The 23999-nt window shown below is 34.7% G+C and overlaps 2 protein-coding genes and 1 long non-coding RNA gene across 6 annotated transcripts; 2 read left to right on the forward strand and 1 right to left on the reverse strand.

Annotated features, from left to right (window-relative positions):
* Positions 1–831: 831 nt before the first annotated feature.
* LOC111694952 (uncharacterized) lies at positions 832–7213 on the reverse strand. Of its 2 annotated transcripts, none has more exons than XR_002763757.1 (3): positions 7194–7213; positions 5580–5629; positions 832–946 (listed from the first exon to the last, which is right to left on the reverse strand). It is a non-coding gene; the product is annotated as an uncharacterized LOC111694952 (long non-coding RNA). The 2 variants fall into 2 exon arrangements; XR_002763756.1 differs by lacking the exon at positions 7194–7213 and adding an exon at positions 7119–7164.
* Positions 7214–7608: 395 nt separating this feature from the next.
* On the forward strand, positions 7609–16028 carry LOC111694925 (uncharacterized). Its single transcript, XM_023463986.1, has 12 exons — positions 7609–7817; positions 8506–9966; positions 10165–11157; positions 11211–11323; positions 11677–11802; positions 11929–12035; positions 12799–12928; positions 13389–13497; positions 13670–13783; positions 14807–14920; positions 15265–15408; positions 15823–16028. The coding sequence occupies exons 1-12, from the start codon at positions 7659–7661 to the stop codon at positions 15934–15936; spliced, it is 3684 nt and encodes a 1227-aa protein (XP_023319754.1). The 5' UTR covers positions 7609–7658; the 3' UTR covers positions 15937–16028.
* Positions 16029–16030: 2 nt separating this feature from the next.
* LOC111694926 (leucine-rich repeat and death domain-containing protein 1) lies at positions 16031–23441 on the forward strand. 3 transcript variants are annotated; one of them, XM_023463987.1, is made up of 12 exons: positions 16031–16201; positions 16271–16464; positions 17367–17563; positions 18175–18300; positions 18808–18877; positions 19324–19708; positions 19891–20058; positions 20321–20550; positions 21448–21548; positions 21855–21941; positions 23158–23209; positions 23378–23441. In XM_023463987.1, the coding sequence occupies exons 1-12, from the start codon at positions 16033–16035 to the stop codon at positions 23396–23398; spliced, it is 1800 nt and encodes a 599-aa protein (XP_023319755.1). In that variant the 5' UTR covers positions 16031–16032; the 3' UTR covers positions 23399–23441. The 3 variants fall into 3 exon arrangements, with proteins under 3 accessions (XP_023319755.1, XP_023319756.1, XP_023319757.1); XM_023463988.1 differs by having other exon boundaries at positions 23161–23209; XM_023463989.1 differs by lacking the exons at positions 23158–23209; positions 23378–23441 and adding an exon at positions 22505–22883.
* Positions 23442–23999: the final 558 nt, after the last annotated feature.

The following is a 23999-nucleotide window of genomic DNA, read 5'->3' on the forward strand; positions in this document are numbered from 1 at the left end:
ATCGATAATAAAAGACTTTTAATGCAAACTGTTTCTGATTCAGGATACAGTTGAAAGACAGGATAGACAGGGGGATTACTAAGGATATAGGTTAACGATACAAGATACACAGGTAAAAGATATCGGACAAACAAGTGAAGATACAGGATACAAAGAACGTTCTTGCTTTTTTTAAAGGGAAAACTCTATACAAAGCTGGGTTTCCAAGATACTGACATATAAATATATAAAATTTGAAAGCTTAAATCTCATTTATAGCAACTTTATGTTGCATGTGTGCAGAAGGGGGGGGGTGCTTAGTTCGAACCAAATAACAGAATTGTAGCATTTAATTGATACAAACTCTGGGGCATAGTAAATCCATTAATCAAGATCAACAAATCCAAAAAAGGAAATACAAACTTTATAGTAGTGTTGCTGTGTTGCAAGGGAGTATAAGGAAATGTAGTTAAAATGTAAACTCTAAGTGACAAAGTATAATGAATTAGTTTTTACAAAAGTTTAAATTGAGCAGAGAATGATCAAAATTCAGAAACAACTATTGTTATCAGGTTTAATTGATTATATTAATCAATGAATGATGAATAAATAAAACTGACTCAGGTTCAGCATAAACTGTTGAGTCCTAACAAGGTATAAAAAATAAAAAAATTAAATTTTCTTTAAAATGTGATAAAAGAGATATCTCTTTCCTAAAGAGGCAGATCGGTCAAGGAGTTTATGCGTTATAATCGAACATCCAGACGAACAGACAGACGTACACAGATTAATTCAAAAAGAAAATATATATTGTTTATATTATTATTATTTACATTAAAATGATATGTTTACTTACAATGAAGGGTCCAGCACTGCCTAGGTCTGCCATGTCTAAGTAAGGGAAGAAACTAAGAGACCCAGATCTGTACAAATTGTTCGGCTCCCGACGCACTCCCCCCGAGAAAACCTTAAATAAAATAAATTAAAAACGTCATCTTGATACAATACATGTTATATAATGATTCATTTTTTAAACTTGAATAATATAATATATAATAAAATAAAATAATAAATAAATAATAAAAATATGTTTGTGCAACTTTGCATTAATACGAATAATGAAAAAAGTGAATTTAATAAACTATAAAAACTAATATTTCGACATTTTTTTATCGAAAACAAATAAANCTACCTCACCCACATTCTAACCCACTCCCCCCATCTACCTTTAAACACATACATCCTCCTTTATATTTTCTATCAATGTGACGTCAAGTGTAAAAGATAAAATATTTTCTATGAAAGATTTTGTAATATATGTTACTTAGCTTGAATAGGTTTACACCTTTTTTATTCATATCTGTGGTGGGTCGGAGCTGGAGTTACAGCAACAAGAACATTTATTCTGGGATTCAATTTACTTTATTCGTTTATCCAAGAGGCAGGGAGAATAAAATATACATAAATTGTGGGAATCTGTAGAATACTAGTTTAAAGCTGGACCTCACACCCACATTCTCTCCTATTATGTTGTAAGCTTGTATTAAAAATGTAAATAGAGCTGAAAAAATACGACAATAGAGGGTGGTCACGTTCAACACAGGTATTTAATTTTGCTTTAGCTAAATTTCAAATTTAAATCCGTTAATAATTTAAGTTTACATAAACTATTGCTTATCTTTCAACTTTTATCGACTAAATATAAATAATTAAATGCCAAAAAAAAAAATTGCAGTATTCCCCTATAAAGGCCCCTTTGAAGAAGGGAGGTGATATTATTGTATTTGAGTATTTATGATTCCTTATATATGATTATAGCTTATTATCACAACAATATTATTATTTTTCATCACTATAAAGTGCACCTATTGCTTAAATAGTCTCTTATTATGAATTAGCATGAATTTTAGTAGGTTTTAACTACTTTCAAATTAAACCCCCACTCAATACAAAAAAAAAAACAATAAAACCTAGTAACTAAGCTGGTTAAACCCTGATATATTATAGTGAGTACAGATAAGAAAGAGGTGTAGTTAGGTAATAAATTATAATAGTGAGGAAGGATTTCATTTCCTATTTACCTTTCGTCCTGAATTCCTAACCAATTTTCTTTCAACCCATTCTTGCTTCAATGACTAAATTCAACTCTTCCCTTAATCCAGTGACTCAATTCAACTCCATAAAGACCCCCCCCCCCCGGTCCGGCCCTGGCTCAATCCAGTGACTCGATTTTACTCAAAGTACCCCCCCCCCCTCCCACCCATTTCAATTCGCCCAACCAAGTAACTAAATTTAACTCATACCCTAAATTCAATCCAGTGACTTAATCTAAGCCCCCCTTTTTAGCTCCACCAAATAACTTATTTCACCTTTTTGTTATTCAGATTAAAAAAACTTGTATTCATATGTAAAACTATAAATATTAGTAGGCCATATATTCTTACCATGTACATACAACTCATTTTCCTCCTTTGTAATTAACTGCCCTACACCTTATACCGTACTGTGTACAGTACACAATATCACGTAATAATTGTATCACTGTGTATATTCACAGACATGTTGATGAACCCTTCTCTGGCAACAACTAGAGACTGAGAGATGATCTCTTGTTCTAAACCTGATCTGGTCGAAACCCCTGATTATCAGTGCATCAGTGTTAATTCTTTTGCAGCTGGGACAAATCATACTAGTTTCTGGAGAATATTTACTCCATGTACCCTTGTAAACTGCCCCTGGTGCAGCAACAGGTTTCCCTTTTAATCAGTATCTTATCTAGACAATCAGTTCTCATTCCTTTATGTATAACTGGACTGCATCTATGCAGGAATTAAACTTTATCACACAGCAACTGCACAATGCAAACTGCGGAGTTGAAACTAATCTGATCTGTCCTTCAAAGGATTTGTGAGCCGGGAGCAGGAATTGTCTGTCAAAGGTTCGACACAAGTCCGTGCTCTGGTTCCAATGCATGAACCTGATAAATTAGCTCGGGGTTTGGAGAAGAAATCTCAGGGATAGAATAGAAGCAGCACAATGGTTACTGAGACAAGGAGTTACAGGAACTGAGATGCAGAGAAACCTGGAGAGACGGAGAAACCAACCTGACCTGGTCAGTTTTGGGGCGCAGCGCGAGAAAGGTGCATTAGCATGCGAAATTTGTCTTTTACCCCGGGCCCGTACAGTTTACATTCATAAAGATGCATAACAGGGTGAAGCTTTATACAAATATAACTAAAACATCAATGCAGTGCCATAACACTTTGATATATAAGATTCCTACAGCGTGCTCTGGGTTTGCAAAAAATAAAATTTGCAAATTTTTGCTGGTTCTTTGTAAGATCTGCATTAACCCATAGATAAGAACAAAATACTTATTTAAATTAAAAGTACCAAACAAAAATGAAGATTTTTAATATACACTGAAAAAGAAATATTAATTTTTTTTAGTACTGAAAAAAATAGAGATTCAATTTCAAATCTAAACTAGATAAGATTGCAGATTTCTTATGAACACCAGTTTAAAGTTGGGATTTCTATAGCGCTATGGTCAAACAGATTTCTACAATACACTGAATAAGAAAGGAAAACTTCTTTTAAATTTTAAATCCTGGATAGAATCTCTTAAAATGGTTCGTAGATCTGATTTTACTTTTAACTGGAAATATCTTTTATCTTAATTCAAAGAGCTAAAAATATTGCGGATCTTGCTCCTATGCAGATTTGACTGCACATATCCGCACCATTATGTCTTCCTGGATCAGGATCCAAGGATCAAAATATCAACCAAAAACCAAAATAAAAATGTTTACGCTCAAAATAGAGATTTTTAAAAATTTCCTTAGTTCTGAATGGTTATTCAAAATAAGCAAAAAAAAATAAGAGAAAAATTGTTTGAAATTTCTTCCTTTGATTTAAAAATCTGTAAATCTTTAGAAAGGAATTGAGTCTTTGCCACACATCTGATTTTCTAATCCTTATATCTTTCCAACCCAATATCGTAGACCATAGATATTTCAAACTATGAAACTTGTTGGATCAAATATTTTACGTTTTAAATATCTAAGTTGTACTACAACGGGTTGCAGAGATATTGGGATTAAAAAATCAGACTTTGTGGCAGAGACTCAATTTCTTTTCATGACCAGGATCTGGATCCGCATCAAAATGAATTGGGTTCTAAGCACTTGTGGATATTGGGATGGAAGATATGATAAACAATCCATTCAGATATAAATATAGATGTTGATGTATTCAACCTTTCTATCAATTCTACCGGATGGATAAAAGAGGAAGAGAGTTTTGTAAGGTTCTTCAACAGAAAGGTTAATTACTCATATTGTAAATGTTAAACGTAAACTTGGGAATTCAATTAGTCTTGAGACCAAATTTAATAAACAGCAAGAAGTAGTTAAACTACGTAGACAACGTTGAACCTCTTCTATTTAACTTGAAACGGCTCACAGGAAAAGTGAATGTTGTAGTTTAACCAACTACGGCCAGCTGAACTACTTCTCTATAGCCGCCAAGATCAAATTGAGCCCCCTAGTTTAGGTTTATCTCGGTGGGTAGTTTAATTGCTTTTCTTTCGTTCGATAGTTCAGCTAAACACGCAATTTTTATTGCATAGGGTAGGTCAGAAATCCGGTCAGTGTTTCAAAAACATGTAGAATAATTAATATATGTTTTTTAATTGCGCTACATCCCTTTAAAAGCTCTTGAAATGAACATAAAACAAATGAAACAACTCACAGCAAGTGTTGACTCATTAGTTTCACCAGATAGATATGGTAGTAGGGTTTTCTAAGGGATTAAGAATTCTATGAAATCAATGAATTTTTAATGATATTTTGATATTTTGAAGAAGACAACATTTTTCTTTTAAGCGAAATTCACACAAATAAAAAAGCAAAAATTTGAGAAGAAAGAAGAAAGTTGTGCAATTCAATGAGGTGTAACCCGTTTTAAAAAAAGTTCAAAATATATAAGTTAAGATTTAATCATTCTTCATTAGTTAGGAAGGGGGGGGGGGGTGTTGATGTTCACGTTATGTCTTGATAGATAAGTTTGACATTATTTGGACAAGGATGGGAAATGTTATCTCAATTTTTTTTTCTCCAAAGCTCAAGGAAAAATATTTATTTAACAAATATCTAGCTACTGCATGGAGACATTAATAATATATTAAGAATTAATAATATTTGACATATTATGCTACTTAAAAAAAAAACTTCCAGATGGGTAACATGAATATTGAATAAGTAATTGTGAAAAATCCGGTCACTCAAAATTGTGACATATCGTGGACAGGACATTTCGTAAGCCAAAAAGTTTCAAAGATAGATTGTCCTCTATCTAAAACATGTCTACAAAGTACCATGCCTATGAAATGTCCTATCTACCCAATGTCCTAAATTGAATTAACTGTCGTACCTTAACATCTTCTAATTTATAAAATGACATATTTATGAAATGACATATTTATGAAATGTCCTATTTTTGAACTATACTATATATAAAATCTCCATCTCAAAACTGTCTCATAATGAAATTTCCAACACCTTTAAAAATATAAACCCTTGGGTTAAATTCATTCCTACCTTTCTTCAGTTCCGTCAGATTAGGCCGAAAACCTGCATATTTCCTGTATCTGAAATTACCTCCATTTAGAACATTTGAAAACGTGTTTTACAAACCATAATTACAAAAAATTTAAATTCTTGGACTGTAAGAAGAGCTAAATGATAGAAAATGATTGTCCAGCATTTATAACGTTTACTTGTTTAGTAAAACGCAGCTGAATTAAAAATGAGGAAAGAGATGTTAAGAGCAAAATTGACACGACGCTTAATTCAATGCTTTACGATTGCGATAAAGAGAGCAGAGTTGAGATGTAATAAGTGGGACTGAGATGTAAAGAGCAGAGTTGAGATGCAATGAGTGGGACTGAGATGTAAAGAGCAGAGTTGAGATGTAATAAGTGGGACTGAGATGTAAAGAGCAGAGTTGAGATGTATAAGTGGGACTGATATGTAAAGAGCAGAGTTGAGATGTAATATAGTGGGACTGAGATGTAAAGAGCAGAGTTGAGATGTAATAAGTGGGACTGAGATGTAAAGAGCAGAGTTGAGATGTATAAGTGGGACTGATATGTAAAGAGCAGAGTTGAGATGTAATATGTGGGACTGAGATGTAAAGAGCAGAGTTGAGATGTAATATGTGGGACAGAGATGTAAAGAGCAGAGTTGAGATGTAATATGTGGGACTGAGATGTAAAGAGCACAGTTGAGATGTAATAAGTGGGACTGAGATGTAAAGAGCAGAGTTGAGATGTAATAAGTGGGACTGAGCTGTAAAGAGCAGAGTTGAGATGTAATAAGTGGGACTGAGATGTAAAGAGCAGTGCTTAGATGTAAGACTAAGAGCAGAATTGAGAGGTATAGATCTTGGTTGAATTCTTAAGAGCAGAATTGAAATGTAAAGAGTAGAGAGTAGTGTTGAGATGTTAGAAACTTAGAAGCAAAGTTCAGATTTTGGTCGCACGCTAAGAGCAGGGCTAGAACATGTATAGAGCAAGGTTGTAGTATTAGGAGCAGGATTGAAATGTTGAGTAGGGTTGAGATATCAAACGCAAGGTTCAGCGACTTTGAATGTAAAGGGCAAGGTTGGAATTAAAAGGTAGGGCTGAAATTTTAAAGGTAGAGTTAAAATTAAAGAGAAGGTTTGAGCTTTAAAGAGCAAGGTAGGGGTCTGTCCTAGTGAACGATTTTTGGACCCCCCCCCTTAGAAGTATAGAGCAGGATTGTAGAGCATGGTTGTGATGTATAGAGAAGGGTTGCGATGTATAGAGCATGGTTGTGAATGTGATGTATAGAGAAGGGTTGCGATTTAAAAAGCAGGGTTGAGATGTGAAGAATGGAGTTGATATATGAATAAAGTTAGGTTCAGATATAGAGAATAGAACTCAAGTTTTTATGAATAAAAACAATACAAGTAGCGGAGATGAAATATTAATACAAGAAGCAGAGTTGAAATAGTTACTTGCATAAAAGATTTGACTTCTAAATTTAAAGAAAATCATAAAACATGAAACTCCTTTTCGGTCAACTAACTTGTTAACTCCGTTGAGATGAACTTACATAACATAATTTTACGGTATTCATAGCTAAACTCGGAGAAGCATTTTCTCTTTACAACATCAATCATCTTTATACCTATTCACAACCTCAAAAAACTTCACAAATAAAGCAACAGAAAACTTCTCCATTCGGCGTACGCCGCGCCGAGCGTAGATAACCCGACTTTTACTTGGTTTGGTCAATTTCAACTCTAAATATGATTTTAAGGAAGACGACCAGAAAAGTTAAAATTTAAAATAGATTTCCTGAACTCTGAATTTTATTTTTTTTAAATTTTATTTTCGAATAGAAAATTGGGTTAAAAAATAAATTTTCTTTTTTGGATAAGCTCTTATGCGGAGTTTAGGAATGTTTTTGTTCGTAATTTTAAATGAGAATTAAGAGTGCACCGCGGCATTTACAAGAAACATGCGCATTTATCATTGTTAACCGCCGAACTTAAAATCTACTTGAAACGTTTTCTGAGTGCTTAAATTTACAAATTTGACGTTTTTAATAAAATAAATTAAAAATTATTGGTTTCTTTTGAAATAGATAAACATGGAGGTGGATGAAGTAGACCCAGAGAGCTTGGAGATCTTGAAACGGAAAATCGAGGTAGTTGACAAGTTGCTTAAACACAAGGAGAAGATTGAGGGAAGAAACGCCGAGCTGACGACGGAGAATTTATTGAAAGAGAACATGATTTCCAGTTTGAAGGTAAGATAATAAGCTGTCTACTTTTGGAAATATTAACATGAAGCGGCTTATTATTTTATATTTTGAAACCTCACTGTTCACATTCCTACTACTTCCTTAATTAATGAAGTACAAAGATCATAGACATTTACAATTAACTAAAAGGTTATTTCTTAGAGAATGCTTTTTGGACCACCGGGCCCGTCCTAGAGAACGATTTTTGGACCCCTCCCCACCGGGCCCACCCTCCCCCTCCTATCAATATTGTACATGACCACTTTTTTAACAATTTTCAATTAAATTAGTATTTATGTATTTTAGGATTAGGTTAGACTAAGACAATTTCTGGGCCGAGCGCTGCGGCTAGGACAGGCTTGGGTTCCGAGCGCTGCGTCTAGGACAGGCGGGGGGGGGCGAGCGCTGCGGCTAGGACATCCTAGGGGGCCGAGCACTTCGGTAAGGACAGGCTAGGGGGGCCGGGCACTGCGGCCACATGACCAATTATATCCATGTGTTAAATATAAGATCCATGTACAAAATTGATAGGAGGGGGGGAGGGGGGTCCGAAAATTGTATATTAGGAAGTTACCCGGTAATTTCCTAGAGAACTCTGATAACGTAAAAATGTAATAGAATATACAAATTTAGATAACGATTTTGATTTTGGGTTAAATTAATTCAGGATTTGTTTTATGTTAATTATTTACAGAGAGAGAATTGTGAGCTGAAGAGTTCTTTGGAGGAGAAAACTTCTAAAATTAGTATTTTTGAAACTGAGAAAAGATCTTACTCCGGTCGACTGGGTCAACTTGAATCTGCGGTTGCAAAAAAGAATATTGATCTGATCAATAAGGAGGTGGAGATCAATGAACTCAAGAGGACTATTGAGAACCTGGAGGGGGAAAAGACTAATCTTGAAGATCAAATTAAGAATGATCGGGAATCGAAACGAATCAAGGAAATTTATGAGGGAGAGAAATGGAAATATCTTGCAGAAATATCCAGCCTTAAACAGCAGAATGAAGCTCTCAAGCAAAGAGCAAAAGAAGATGAAGAGATCTCATCTGCATTTAGAGTAGAAGTCGGAGAACTAGAGAAATGCAAGAAAGAGCTTGCTACACTGAAAAAAGAGATAAATGACAACAAGAAGGATAAACGTATTCTTGCCTTGACTCGGAAACTAGAAAAGGCTAACACTGAAATATTAAAGCTTAGTAAAGGGCGAAGCAGTCAGGACTTAAGTGTCTTCACAGCGAACGATGAAATTAAACCCGGTCATTCTGCTTCCTTTCTAAATATAATGAGTTCGAACACGACTTTTTCCCCCAGGCGACGATTTTCTATTTTCAGTGGTAAACATAAACAAAGAGGAGGAGTAAAGAAAACTAAATTTATCCGTCTTGGTAGTTTACTCTACGGAGAAGTTCCGAGTGTTCTCGGTCAGAAACCTGTTCTTTCTGACTCCATCCCTAGCGTAGATCACGACCAGGAGGAGGAGAATATTATGTTAATCCTTAACAGCAGCACAGCTAGGGATTATCCTATGAAGAGAAAAGCTGAAGTTCTCCATTACTCTCCTAAAAAGAAGCTCAAGGGTCCTGGATCTGCTCAGAGTAATTTGTCTGTTGTTACCTCAAACCCTCCGCCCAAGACTAGAGACAGTGCAGCAATACGAATTATCAGTCCGATGAGTTTAGAAAACAAATATAATTCATCGCAGGAGGAATCTTTCATGTGCATAGTTCAGGAGCCGAGTAGTTCGGACGAGGCACCTGAGATAATAGAACCCGAACCTCTCTCCTGTTCAACTCCAAGTAGGAAACCGTCGTTAGTTAAGCCTTCTGATCCTATTGGATCTACATCAGCATTCAACGCCTCTGCTCCCATGACCATAGTTGAGAATGGATCCAATCAAATCTATTTTAATCCAAATCCTTCCAAATCAAGGCTTGCTCACGAAACCAGGAAACCTCAACCTGTTCCTCCTTCTAGAATATCTGCTCCAGTAGTTCCGACGGTTCAAGCAATTCCGTCAAAATCTAAGAACACAAGGATCTCCAAATCTAAAGATTCCAATAGCTCTGTGTTACTGCCGGCCACTAAGCTGGAAACGTCTGCCAGTACTGGAACTGCTCGTTCCAAGATACTTCAAACAGGATTATTAATTGAGGTAATTATAACCTCAAGATAGTAGATATCTTTAGCATAAAGAAGCAAACAAAAATGAATAATTGAATCGATATGATTTTAATTATCAGTTCTTGATCAGGTTTTATTCATTCTCTTATATTGCGGATCTGAATTCGTTTTAATTAAGCAATTATTGATTTTAAAAGTAGAGTAATACTTATTTTGAAATTGCTTTTAGACTCCTGCGTCTGTAGGAAAGAATCTTACTGAAGCTCAGATTGCAGCGGCTCGAAACCGTATGGTAGGCCGAGCCCCACCAGGAGTAGCTACCAGACCATCAGTAGATGGATTCAGATCATCAGAGAGATCAGGAAACAAGGTACAACCAGAGACTAACCAGTTGAAACCTGTTCCTCCCGTTAGAACCAGACCGAAGGTGGGAGACAACGTTGATGAAATTCCAGCGCGAAGGAAGACAATGCCTGCTAGAATATCTGTAACAAAACAATTGATTGAGTCTGCTGCTGCACCAGATTTAGTTGAACCAGTAACTGCGCCAGAACCAGTTACATCCAAACAACCAGAACCTGTTTCTCTAATCTCTATATCAAAAACATCATCTGAGGAGACGGATAAAAGTGAAGATGAATTATTGTCAAAACAGATTTCTGCTTCCCGTAGTTCCCTTGATGATGATTTGAATCTATCGGAAGACAGCGAAGATGAAAAAGATGAAAAAGTCTCCAACAAGCATTCAGCGAAAATTGAAACCAGTGTATTATTAAAATCTAAACTTGTCGAACCCGGTGATATAAAGATGCAAGATGTTAAAACTGAAGTTGATTCCAAAGAAGTTCCTGAATATACGGAGGAAGAGTATACGAAAGATCAGATGGATAATTCCAGAGATCTCTCTGCTTTAACAACTCCGTCAACTATCCTCCGTAGAGAGATTCAGTACAGAAACCTGTTGGATGAACTCTTGGACACCTTCAACACCAAGCACAGAACCCAGAACAGAGCTCTGGAACACATGAGAACAAAGATTCAGGAGGAGAGAAAATCATTTCAGTATGAGACCTACTCCTCCATCCTGGATAAGAACTTGAAACTGCTCCAGGATGAGTTAAACCTTGCAGGACTAACCAGGATTTGTGATGAGCTCTGTCAAGGGGATTCTACAGAGAGAATCCAGAGAATGTTCTGCGATTATATTTACAATTTTACTATGGTAAGAATATACATTTTTCGCAAAATTCATAATTTTAATCTTTACTATTCTAGCATGAGCATAAAAGTGTGAAGCTTCTAAGCGACTCTAATCCTGAAGCTCCACCAGTAACCAGAAACCAGCAGAGAGTTTTTACTCTGCTTAGAGTTCTAGATCAGAGACCTCAGTAAGCAAAATATTATTTAGAATTAATTTTTTCTCCAGTGTGACATTATAAAACGCCGAGGCGTAATATTCCACTCTGGCAACTATGGTTCGGGTTCCATACCTCCCGCGTAAAGTAATACCGCGTTTGTTATTTCATCTCACACCGGGGTTATTTTGTTTTTGCGAAATTAAGAAATTTGGGGCTGTATCTTTCTACAATTTGAATTAGAAGAATATTTTGGTTGAGTCGTGGAACTCAAAAATAAATTCATTTCTGTTTCTGTTCAATCACTTCGTGGTCCCTAGTTTCTGCTGTTAATTGCATTTCCAGTTTAATCGTTCTTGGATGAACCTTACACTGGTATTATTTAGGTTTAAAGGTGTGATTGAACGATTGATAGATATGTTGTATAATGGATTCTTCGGAGTAGACCGGATGTTTAGTATGAGTATGTCAAGTGTTCTTAGTTTGGGTCGGCTACTGGTTCTCTCCGCTAGGTAATACAGTAATACCCACTGCCCAGATAATTCTGGAATTATTGTCGCCATTTATCTTTATTTTTTTTATAGAAATTTTAAAAATAATTGATTTTTCAAATTTTAAATTAAGTTTTTTTCCTGCAGACATGTTGATGATCTTGATACAATGAAAAGATTTGTTTTTGATCTTTTCTTCTTCAAATCTCCGAGGAATCATCTTCTTGTTGGAGTCATTATGGATCTTTGGCCAGGTTTGTCAAATCAAAAATAAATTAAAAACTTTTTTTAATAAAATTTTTTATTTGTTATAGAGAATTTAAGGGTTACTAATATTATTAATTTTACAAATGCTTTTGTAAAGATAAAATTTTATCGACTTCTACAACGAAAATCTTCGTAATTAAATCAATTATTGATTTAATTAATGAATGACGGGAGTATGAGCAAAGCAGTGCTTAGAATCCATTTAATTTTGATGCGGATCCGCACTGGAAAAAAATGGATCCGGATCCGGATCCAGGTCATTACTTTAAGATTTACTGAATTTCTTTAACGAAAAAAAATTATTTAAAAATTTTTTGTTTTATTTTGTTCGCTTATTTTTATCCTAAAACTTGATGAACCATTCAGAAACGATCTTATAATCTCTCGTTTTTCAAAAGCTCAGATTGGGGTTTTAGGAGTAAAAAAGGTTGTTTTTTTTGCAGTTTTTGGTTGATATTTTACCCCTTGGATGCGGATCCGTGGATCCGCATATTTTTGCGGATCCGGATTCAGGAAGCCAAAATCTTCCGGATCCTAAGCACTGGAACAAAGTCGATCATTCATGCTTTTATATATTTTTTCTCTTATTCATTTAGTATCTTCAAAAGTGTATTTCTTATACTAATCAAATATCAAATTATTAGTATTTTAAACAATAAACAGAAGTTTTAAAAAACAATGGAATATTTGGGTTTTGAAAATGATTAAATAATAATATACAGATGAAAAAATCATCAATTTCATTTTTAGAACTATTTGAAAGGAATAGTCGTGAACTTACCCCAGAGCAGGAGACTGCAATATGGGCGATCTTTCATACTGGAGTAACCACGAACATTGATATGAAGGTTCAAGAAACAAGATCTGTGTTTCAGTCCAGGTATTTTTAATATTAGCAAGATTTCAAAGTTTTTTGAAAAGTTTAGTTTGGCCTTATTAAGATTATCGTATCGTAATTATTAGGATACATACTTAAATGTTTGCATGGAGTTCTTGAACGTTTAATCTTTATATTCATTGTGGGAACTTTTAAATTTGTGGATTAATGCTTGATCCATCAAATAAAGTTATCCCAGCAGGGTATAATGAACAAAATCTAAAAACCTTAATTGCTCAACTTAATCTTTACCCTAAACATTTAACTGGCTGAATTAGGGAGTGTAAATGATTTTTAGGGTTAGATAAATGATTTTATAATAAAAAAGGATGGTGGAAACTTGCCAGATTTCTTATTTATCTTTTTTTTTCTTTCCAAAATCTATTAAATTCAGTCCCCGGGGGGTAGTTCTTCTTCCTGTTCTTGCTGTTACTAGACTTGAATATGTTATATCCTACTCTAGGTATGGGTATCAACCCACAGAATTCCAATCCAAGGATATGATCTCCAAATATCTTAAACTTGTGGAGAAGAACGTCAAGGATTCAAATCTTCTCAGTACGATTAAATATGTAAGTATTATTAAGTGTTTACCAAATATCTCTTTAAATTTCTGATTCTGATCCTTTTTTTGAATTAGCATATGCTCATGTCTTAGAGAATTGGATGTTAAAAAGATATAAAATGCAAATTTTATGAAGATTTAGAATGAGATTAAATTAAAATAAATTGTTTTTTTTTTAGTGCCTAGTTTTACTTGGACGAGGACATGATTATCGCTGGGTGAATAATACAGTTATATCTCAGCTCATCAACTTTCTCACTAAAGTTTGGACAGATGAATGCACCAAGGACCAGGTAAACTAAAATTTGGACAGATGAATGCACCAAGGACCAGGTAAACTAAAGTTTGGACAGATGAATGCACCGAGGACCAGATAAACTAAAGTTTGGACAGATGAATGCACCAAGGACCAGGTAAACTAAAGTTTGGACAGATGAATGCACCAAGGACCAGGTAAACTAAAGTTTGGACCGATGAATGCACCAAGGACCCAGTAAAATAAAGTTTGGACCGATGAATGCACCAAGGACCCAGTGAAACAAAGTTTGGACCGATGAATGCACCAAGGACCCAGTGAAACAAAGTTTGGACCGATGAAGGCACCAAGGACCCAGTGAAACAAAGTTTGGACCGATGAAGGCACCAAACTAAAGTTTGGACATATGAATGCACCAAGGACCAGTTACACCAAAGTTTCCATAATTTAAGTGTTAATGTTTAAATCAATGCTTAAAATATCAACCAAAATGTGCACCTAAAAAAATGCATGTTTCTCTTGTATCACGGATCCCAAGTATTGACTAATGAGAAAATTATAAAACCCTTCTGTGGCCGAATTTAAAGAATTTGAGCGGCGGTTTAAATTTAAGCCGCGGCTTAAATATGGTTGGTTCCACTTAAAATTGTATCAAATATTTCAAGATTTATGCCGGCGCTTAATTTAAACCGGGTTTTGGCAGCTTTAAACCACGGCTTGAATTCTTTAAATTCCATCTCAGATCTCTTATTATTCAGTTAAGTTATAGCAAAAACAGAAAAAAATCGTTAAATTTGCTTTAGTTTTAGCTACAAACTAGATTATAAATATTATACGATGGATTCGGATCAATTTTTTCACAGTACGGATCCTCAGCAATAGTATTAAATCTGTACGTTTTTGGCATATAACATTATGACCTTAACCGTTTACATTTAAACATAATTAATTTTTTATGGGGATGGTATTCTATGTTAAAGTAGGACGGAGAATTTTTTAATTTAATCTCAAGTATATCTTATGATCCATCTGAAGGACGGGATTAACTTTGAATATTTAGACCCTACTCCGTTGGGTGATAGAGAGCATAGGACTTGTTTCTCGACTATATCCCTCGGAAGGAAGAACTCAACTCGTAGGATTGTTTGATTCGATCAAGGATATTCTAATGCAGGTAATTTATAAATCATCATAGATTATTAAACCTTCCCCGGGTTCATGTGACTCTTATTGGATATATCATACTAAAAAGACATACCGAATATATTTTTGTATTGTTTGTTGACATTTCTGTTTGTTTGTACCCAATAAACGTCAAAAGAGCTAAACCGATCGGACCCAAAATTATTGTGGTATCCTCACATGACCAAAGAGAACTTTAGGAATTGTCAATTAACATTTTCTTATGAAAATTCTTCAAAGAATTTGACAATTTGCGCCTTGATGTTGTGAGTTCACTCAAGATTATCGTGTGGAAGTAGGATTTGATTTGAATATTTATTACTCTGAAATGTTCAGGAGAGTATTGAGGACAGCACTGTTGACTCCTGTGTGAACGCACTCCTCCATCTAGGATATCATCTCCAGACTCAGGTTGCACTATGGTTTGTTTCTTGGAAACCAACCCGTACCTTGCACCCTACAACACGCCAGAGGATGGAGGTTAGAGATACATTTGTAATATTTAAATTTAAAAAAAATATAAATTCCTTTTCACTTTCATACTTTATCTCCCAACCTTCCCTTTTCCTTCTTTACTCTTTTTCTTCCAACCTTCCCTGTCATACTCTTTATCTCCCAACTTTCCCATTTCCTTCCTTAATCTTTATCTTGCAACCTTCCCCTTTCTTCCTTACTCTTTATCGTTGAACCTTTCCTTCCTTTCTCTTCTCCCAACCTTCCTCTTCCCTTCTCTCTTTCCTAGACTTTTTATAGAGTATACATACCCCTGCACTGGGAAATTGTGGATTAACCTTCAGGAAACCATCCAAATAAACCATAAAATTCTTAACTCCATCCAGAGCAGAGTTTACAAAGTATTTGGTTTTTAGTTTTTCTTATCTTCACTATTTTCAGGACTTTATCGGTACCCGCGGACGGAAACATGCCGAAATTACTAGTTCTGTCGCTCGGAAGAATGAGAACAGGAAACGGAAAAACAAAGGATTCAACAGGGGACCCAAACAGTAGATTTATTTTCGTGAATCTTCTTTCGAGGAGCAAACTGGTCGGAAATTTTTAACAAAGAAATTCATTCAGTTATTATGATCTTATTTTCAGAATAAAATGGTGGACAATGAATCCAGTTCGATCCCTGTTAGAAATATATCCAGTGAAACTAGTGATAAAAGAACAGAAAATGATAATTTCTGCGTGGAAAGTAAAACTTGTGAACAAAATCTAAAAACCTTAATTGCTCAACTTAATCTTTACCCTAAACATTTAACTGTGATAGGTAATCATTTTTTGTTTTCTCCGAGTTTTAAAATTATTTTTAATTTATTCTAAAAGCTGATGTTTTAAGATTTGTCCAACCTAAACCTGGTGAGCTTGCCGGATAAACTCACTGAGTTTCATTCTTTGAAATCTATAAATTTCTCTTATAACAAAATATCTGTTCTTCCCGTCCTACTGGAGAAGTTTCAACACCTGGAGGAGATAATCGGTCGGGATAACCGGATTGAAAACCTAGACTATTCTAGAGTACAGGAACCGCAGGTAAATCCTTATTGGATAAAGTTGCTGTATTTGAGACGGGGTGAAGAGCGACTTAGAAATTATTTCGATACCTCTTTTTACTGTCACGACTGGTTTTAAATAAAAACGATTAAGTGGTTTTTAAATTTGGAACCATTTTATTCTCCCTTTCTAACCACTTTATTGTACCGACGCGACTGACAATTATTTTGTTCTTGCTAGAGTTTATTGTTATTGTTATTGTTATTGTTATTATTATTACTATTATTATTATTATTATTCAAGTACAACCCGTCAGTCAACAAAATCGGGGCCGGTGCTCCTGTCTAACCGAGATCTCTATGGATAACGCTCCACGTCATTCATTTGTTTTAACTAATTAATCAACTGTCTAAGAGAAGCTAAGTTTGTTTATTTGTGATATTTTAAACTTATTAATGGGGCCACATATTTATATATACAGTTGTAATCTCAGTTTCTTTGTCTGATCATAACTCAGAACCCCCTTGGCCGATTTGCCTCAGAGTTTGATTGGAGAACTCGGGAGAACCACGGGAATGTTCTCAGCTTTGTTTTAAGGTTCTAAGTTAAGTAGGTCGCCTTTCAAAGTTAAAATTTGGTTTCCCGGTAAAATCAACCAAGTGCGGGTAAACGGCGGGAGTAACTATGAGTACCCTGGGCAACTCTGGGCTCCCAAGTTGAATATAAAACTGTATTTGTACCTTGTCAAGGGTTGAATCATGAATTGATTTTTTCCATTGTGATGCTTCTGTATAAGTGACCTGCGGATATATACTGTCCGAGACGATGAAAAAAAAACTTAGTATCTTTCTTGGAACTGATTCTCTCTAGAATTAAATTAAAATTACGTCTAATTACCTTTGAAGAATATTGTTGATTGGATTTGATATTTAATAATTTAGACAAGCCACGAGAATGATTCCATTTACACTGACGAAGAACTATCATCATCTCCGGCTATCCTAGAAGAACTAGATTTTATAAATTTACCCTGCTTGAATAGTCTGGACCTGAGTGGAAACTATCTGGTTGAGTTTCCTCCGTCTCTGTGTAAGATGAAGAATTTGTTAAAACTAAACCTCTCCAGGAACAAGTTAAGGTTTGTTAGGATCAAGAAAGACATATCAGGGGAACCCCATTATCTTAAAATATACTGCAGTTTCTGGGAGCAATGTAAACAGACTCGGTAATCTTTTGTAAGTAAACTATAAAGACCTGGAGGTTCCTGAGATCGGTACTTTTGTGTGGCTAATGTTAATCTTGAACGTTTAATCTTTATATTCATTGTGGGAACTTTTAAATTTGTGGATTAATGCTTGATCCATCAAATAAAGTTATCCCAGCAGGGTATAACCATCGTGGGATATCGAGCAGATCAATACTGGATTCCGAGTTTTTTTTTTAATTGAGATTAGAAAAGTGTTCAACAATCAACAAACTTAAATCTTTTGTGGGCATACAGTTTACAGGGTTCTCCATGGACTTACATTGCCTGGTCGATGGAAATTAAAACTAGTATGATTTCATCCTAATTATTATTAGCAAACAACCCATCATTCAATGAAATGAGGGTCAACGCTCCTTGCCACCGGAATGTATTGGGATCTTTTCATAAAATTTTCATAAAATTGGTAGATTTTACTAATTAACTAACTGAAGTAAGTACTAGATTTCATTCTACATTCAGAGCTGTTTATGCTTAATGTTTAGGTGTCTTCCTGAATTGTTTTGCAGTTATCAAACAATAAAACATCTAATATTGGAGGAAAACGGATTCCAACATCTTTATGAATTTCCAGCCTGGTTCTATTATATGAGGAGATGCTCTGTTTTAAGGTAAATAAAGGATAATTCCGGTCTTGTGATTCATTTATTTTGATAGAAGTAATTTTTATTAAATGAGGTTGATCGCGATTTTTAAAAAGGAATTTGATTGGAGACAACTTAACATTCTTGAACAACATACTTTGCATATTCAGGAACAACATACTAAGTATATTCAGGAACAAAATACTTTGTATATTCAGGAACAACATACTTTGTATATTCAGGAACAACATACTTTGTATATTCAGGAACAACATACTTTATATATTCAGGAACAACATACTAAGTATAAGTAGGAACAACATACTTTGTATATTCAGGAACAACATACTTAGTATATTCAGGAACAACATACTTTGTATATGCAGGAATAACATTCTTTGTATATGCACGAACGACATACTTTGTAAATGCAGGATAAATTCTTTCTGTAAATATATCAATTTATTTAAATCATATATTGTTGTATTTTATTGAGTTTTTTCGTGAAGAATTGTTTAATCTTGATTGATTTAGTTTTGGTTCTTCGTATCTCGGATCTATTGTGGCAGATATTCCTCATGAGTTTGGTTTTCTCTGCAGACAGGTGATGACGTGAAGATGCTATATCTATAGGACTAAAGGTCGATTGACCTAATAAATATTAAGATTTTAGTCCAAATGAACATTCGTCCAAACGAACGTTAGTCTAATCAATTATTACTCCAATAGATGATAACACCGGCATGAATGGGATTTAACTTCACTTTAAGAGTTTTACTTTTACCCCTGCGATTTGACCTATTAGATCAACTATAAGATCAACTATAAGATCAACTATAAGATCAACTATAAGATCAACTATAAGATCAACTATAAGATCAACTATAAGATCAACTATAAGATCAACTTGACTAAAGCATTATTATGAAATTAAGTTTACTTTAACTCTGTAGGAGATCTGGGTCTCTCGGCTCTAAATGGGGAGACTTTTAGATCTTGACTCATATTCATCAGATAAATTAAGTTTCAACAAAATCTTATTATTTCAAGGTTGTGAAGCTTGATCTTCGGAATAGTGGTATCAAAGAGTTCCCTGTAGGGTTTACATCTCTTCTAGACCTGGAGATTCTACACCTGAGTAATACATCTTCTCTAAACCCACCTGATGCTCCATGTCCCTCTCTTCAGCTGAAGGGATACAAGAATGTTATCTGGACTCTACCCAAAAAGTTTTCTAATCTCATCGGCCTAGTTCATCTCGAAGCTTCCAATATTAACCTGACGTGTCTACCACCAAGGATAGGTAGCATAAGGAACCTAAGATATCTGGACCTATCCAAGAATTCTATTTCCGGATTGCCAGACGATATTGTCAATCTTTCTAGACTGGAAACCCTCAATCTATCTGCTAACTTTGTTAGTAATCTTCCAACAGGAAAATCCAGTTCTATTTTCAACTAAAAAGAAAAATTTAATTTGATATTCGTCTCAAAAAACAGGATTGTATTTATCTTTTCAATTTCTCTTTTCTTTAAATGCTGGAACTTTGGACTGTCCCGTAACTCGTCCGATTTTTAGATTTTTGCAAAATATTATCTAGAACTGTTAATTTTGAAGATATTTCTAAAATGACAAGTTTAAAGATTCTGGATATATCCTTCAACAGTATATATGGTTTCCCTGATGAAATTGCAGACCTGACCAACCTCCAGTTATTGGATGCTTACTCCAATAAGATATCTGAGATTCATCCTTCCTTCTTATCCTTAAACCTTACAGCCTTAGGGATGAGAACTAGAATGATTGATTTTTTACTCTCCCCCCCAGTGGGAAAATGATTTTCTAAGATTTGGTTGGATGGGGGTGAACAATTTGGGCTCCTTTGGTCAGGTTTTCCCACTTGTTAATACTTAATACCCAAGAAATCATTTCTTCTTCCCCAATTCAGCGAGAGAAAAACTAAATTTTAAAACAGTGAAAATAATAATTTTTATCAAGAGGAAGTTTACCCCCTGACTATCAATCAAATATTTTAAATCTTGGGCAGATTTGTGTGAAAATCAGATAACTGTCAAATCTCTGAACGAACAGTTGGGTTCGGAGTTTGTATCCAAATACCAGACTCTAGAGAGAACCCTGAGAAGGATGGAAAACTACCAGCACCAGCATAGAGCTAACCTGGTTCAGATGACAGAAGAAATTAAAGAAACTGGATTAAGTGATGAAAGCAGAGAAAACTTAGATTCTGACCAAGAAGATTATTGGTATCACAATCAAGTAAGATATTTTTTTTCAATAGTGGACAAACATATACTAATAAACGTTCAGATTCTTGTTGTAATGTTTAGTTTTAAGATAATATTTATCATGATTGGTTTTATATTCATAAACCCCCGGGGAAATGTGCATTACACAATGCACATTATCCGTTACGTTTGTTAGGAATCCGTAGCCCATGTAACTTGGAGTCGGATCTCGTACCAAAAAGATCCGGATCTTGTGCCTCTTAGATTTGGATCTTGTGTCACTTAGACTTGGATCCCGTGCCACTGTGATCTTTATCCCGTGCCACTTTGATCTTACTCCCGTGCCACTTTGATCTTATCCCCGTGCCACTTTGATCCTACTCCCGTGCCACTTTGATCTTAATCTCTTGCCACTTTGATCTTAATCCCTTGCCAATTTGATCTTAATCCCATGCCACTTTGATCTTAAACCTCTGCCACTTTGATCTTAATCCCTTGCCACTTTGATCTTAATCACATGTCACTTTGATCTTAATTCCGTGCCACTTTGATCTTAATCCTTTGCCACTTTGATCTTAATCCCGTGCCACTTTGATCTTAATCCCGTGCCACTTTGATCTTACTCCCGTGCCACTTTGATCTTAATCCCTTGCCACTTTGTTCTTAATCACATGTCACTTTGATCTTATTTCCGTGCCACTTTGATCTTAATCCTTTGCCACTTTGATCTTAATCCCGTGCCACTTTTATCTTAATCCCGTGCCACTTTGATCTTAATCACATGTCACTTTGATCCGATTTCAAAGATTTACATATTATGGATTCTGGTTGGTGTCCAAGCACCAAAAGGTTGCTGTATATTTTCCAGAGGTTTCAAGAATCTTATGTAATCATTAAACAACTCTATTTTATAATGTTATTGTTTAAGGATCCAGCGCCTCCAAGTGAGGGAGTTGTTGAGATAACATCTGATGAAGAAGACTGGGATGAGTTCCAACCTAAACGTTTAGGGAACAATTATAAGCAAAAGTAAGTGTAAAGTTGGTTGTCATACATTTTCCACAAGATTAATGACTTCCTTCGTGAATATTCACTTTAAAAATATTAATGATCAATTTTAATGATATAGAACCATTATGCTAAATTTTACGTTCATGAAATCTAAACTATATGTTTATAAGCTTGTAATTCTTAGTACAATTTTCAAATGTTTTCCAATATGCTTCGAAAAAAAATTCATTTTCTGTGGTTTGAGTTGTTTGGGTGTAATTGTTATACTTAAGATAAAAAATCTTGAAATTTTCCTTTTTGTGGTAAAATGTTTTACTTCTTCAGGAGGTATTCATTCTTTCCCGAAGTAAATGTCAAATCCTTATATTGCCCTGGAGACTCGCATAAACTTTCGTATATCAAACCTAGAAGGTAACATTTACTTTTAAAATCCAAATATTCAATCAACCGGTTTCATTTCCCAAGATACTTAATTCCTAAGAAAGTTTTCCGACTGTCCTAACCGCCGCAGGGTATGTTTTTCTAAGAGGGATTGTAGACTTAATTTCAAGTGACCTTTTAACCATCAGTTAGGAAGAGAAACTACGATTGAAAGTAACGGCTGAAGAAAAGCTACCTGTCCGACGAGGAGGAAACCCCGGCGTGAGTCAGCTGTACCGGCATGCTCGGGTACAAGAATTCATAACCCCCTGGCGGCCAGCAGGGGCATAAATTGACATACATCTTGGATCAAACAAACAAAGTGTTTAATGATAGAATTATATATGGTGTAAAGAAAGTAATGCATCAGACTGTTTTGGCGCTAAATTGGTGAAAAAAGTGCGATCAACAAATAATTGATGAATTATTTTTTATCTGCTCTTACTAAGCCGGATAATGTAAACAAACACATACATAATTGTTGTTTTCACTTTGACAACGCACTCACTCAAAGAAAGTGTCCAAAAATAAAGTCAAAAATGACACTTGTGCAGGATGGAGTTGCTACGTCTTGCAGTGGCTCCAGGACCAACAGTTTAACTTTTGGGGGAAGGAGGAATGGCCTCCTAACTCTCCGGACCTCAATCCAATCGAAAATCTGTTGTTTAAACTGGAGGAGGAGGTGAAGTCGGAAAAGAATCAGCCTTAGAATATTGCTCAATTGGGAACGCTACTGAAGAGATTCTGGAGAAACATCAGCCTGGAGACCCTGGTCTTATCAATGTCATACCGAGTAAAAGATGACTATAATGGTCGGGGTCATCATTTAATAAAATAAATTTTTGACTCATCTAGAACATTATTTTCACTGATGCATTACTTTCTTCACACCCTGTGTAATGAACATGCCACTAAACAAATGGAGGGTCACTTGAAATTACGTCTACATTCCTATTAAAGATAATTTCCTTAAATATTTAACATAAGGATATCTCATTATTTTTTGTTTAAAAGGTACCTTTGTAAATCAAGGCATTCTAAAATAAAGGGTCACTTTGAAATCCGTGAAGAAAGTTGATATTTTGTCGTTAAAATGTTCGTATTTGCCTTGATATTAATGTAAACCTTGATTACCCTTGGTTGGAGTGGGGTAATGAACATGTTTTCCCCTTTAAACCCTAGAATTAAATATCTGTGATATGTTAAGTGGTAGAGGGGTAGCTGAAAAGGTCGATAAACTTGATTTAAAATCTGATCAGGTGAAGTTCTTAAAGACATGAAAATTGTTTAAGCTGTTTTTAAGACCTATTTTATTTAATTATAAGCTAACACTTCAGAATCTTTTAATCTTTAAAAAAAACTTAATCAAAGTTCTATTTTAATTAAAATATTAATAAATATTTGATCTAATCTTGGTCTACCTTTAGTTTGAGGATGCTGATGAATAGTGTGAATCCTGGTACAGAGTTTTCAAATACTAATCTTAGATTTGTAAAAAATTCTGAACCCGGAATTTTGATATGTTCCTTTAGAATTCATTTATCCGTAATAAGTTACTCTTAACGCGTTGAAACATATTTCTATTTAATATAGAGGTTCAATTATTTAATTTCTTAAATTTATAATTCTCCATATTGGATATCTATTTTAATCTTTTCATCTACGTAATATCCCAAAATTGGTGTAAATTTTTCCTGTAAAAGCTTGTCTTTCCTCTTTTGAAAATAATGTTTTTTTTTTGCAGAATTTGGAAAATAAATGATTTTTAGGGAAAAATAATCTAAATTTGAGTAAACAGTATGAAAAAGAAGGATTTGGAAGTGCGTAAAAAATATTCACCCCTGTATCCCATCCGAAAGTTTCAATCTTTGGGTTATCACACTCGAGTATTTAGTACTTATAGTCCTTTATTATGTTGAATTTGAATGTACTAAGTAATACCACAGAAAAATAATATCTTTTTAATTGGACTATTATGTGAAAATTTATAATATTCATGAACTAATGTGTTTACAAGCAAGTCAATATTTTTTTTTTATCTAACGTTAT

Source organism: Eurytemora carolleeae, unplaced genomic scaffold (genome assembly GCF_000591075.1).
Source record: "Eurytemora carolleeae unplaced genomic scaffold, Eaff_2.0 scaffold192, whole genome shotgun sequence".
Lineage (NCBI taxonomy): Eukaryota > Metazoa > Arthropoda > Copepoda > Calanoida > Temoridae > Eurytemora > Eurytemora carolleeae.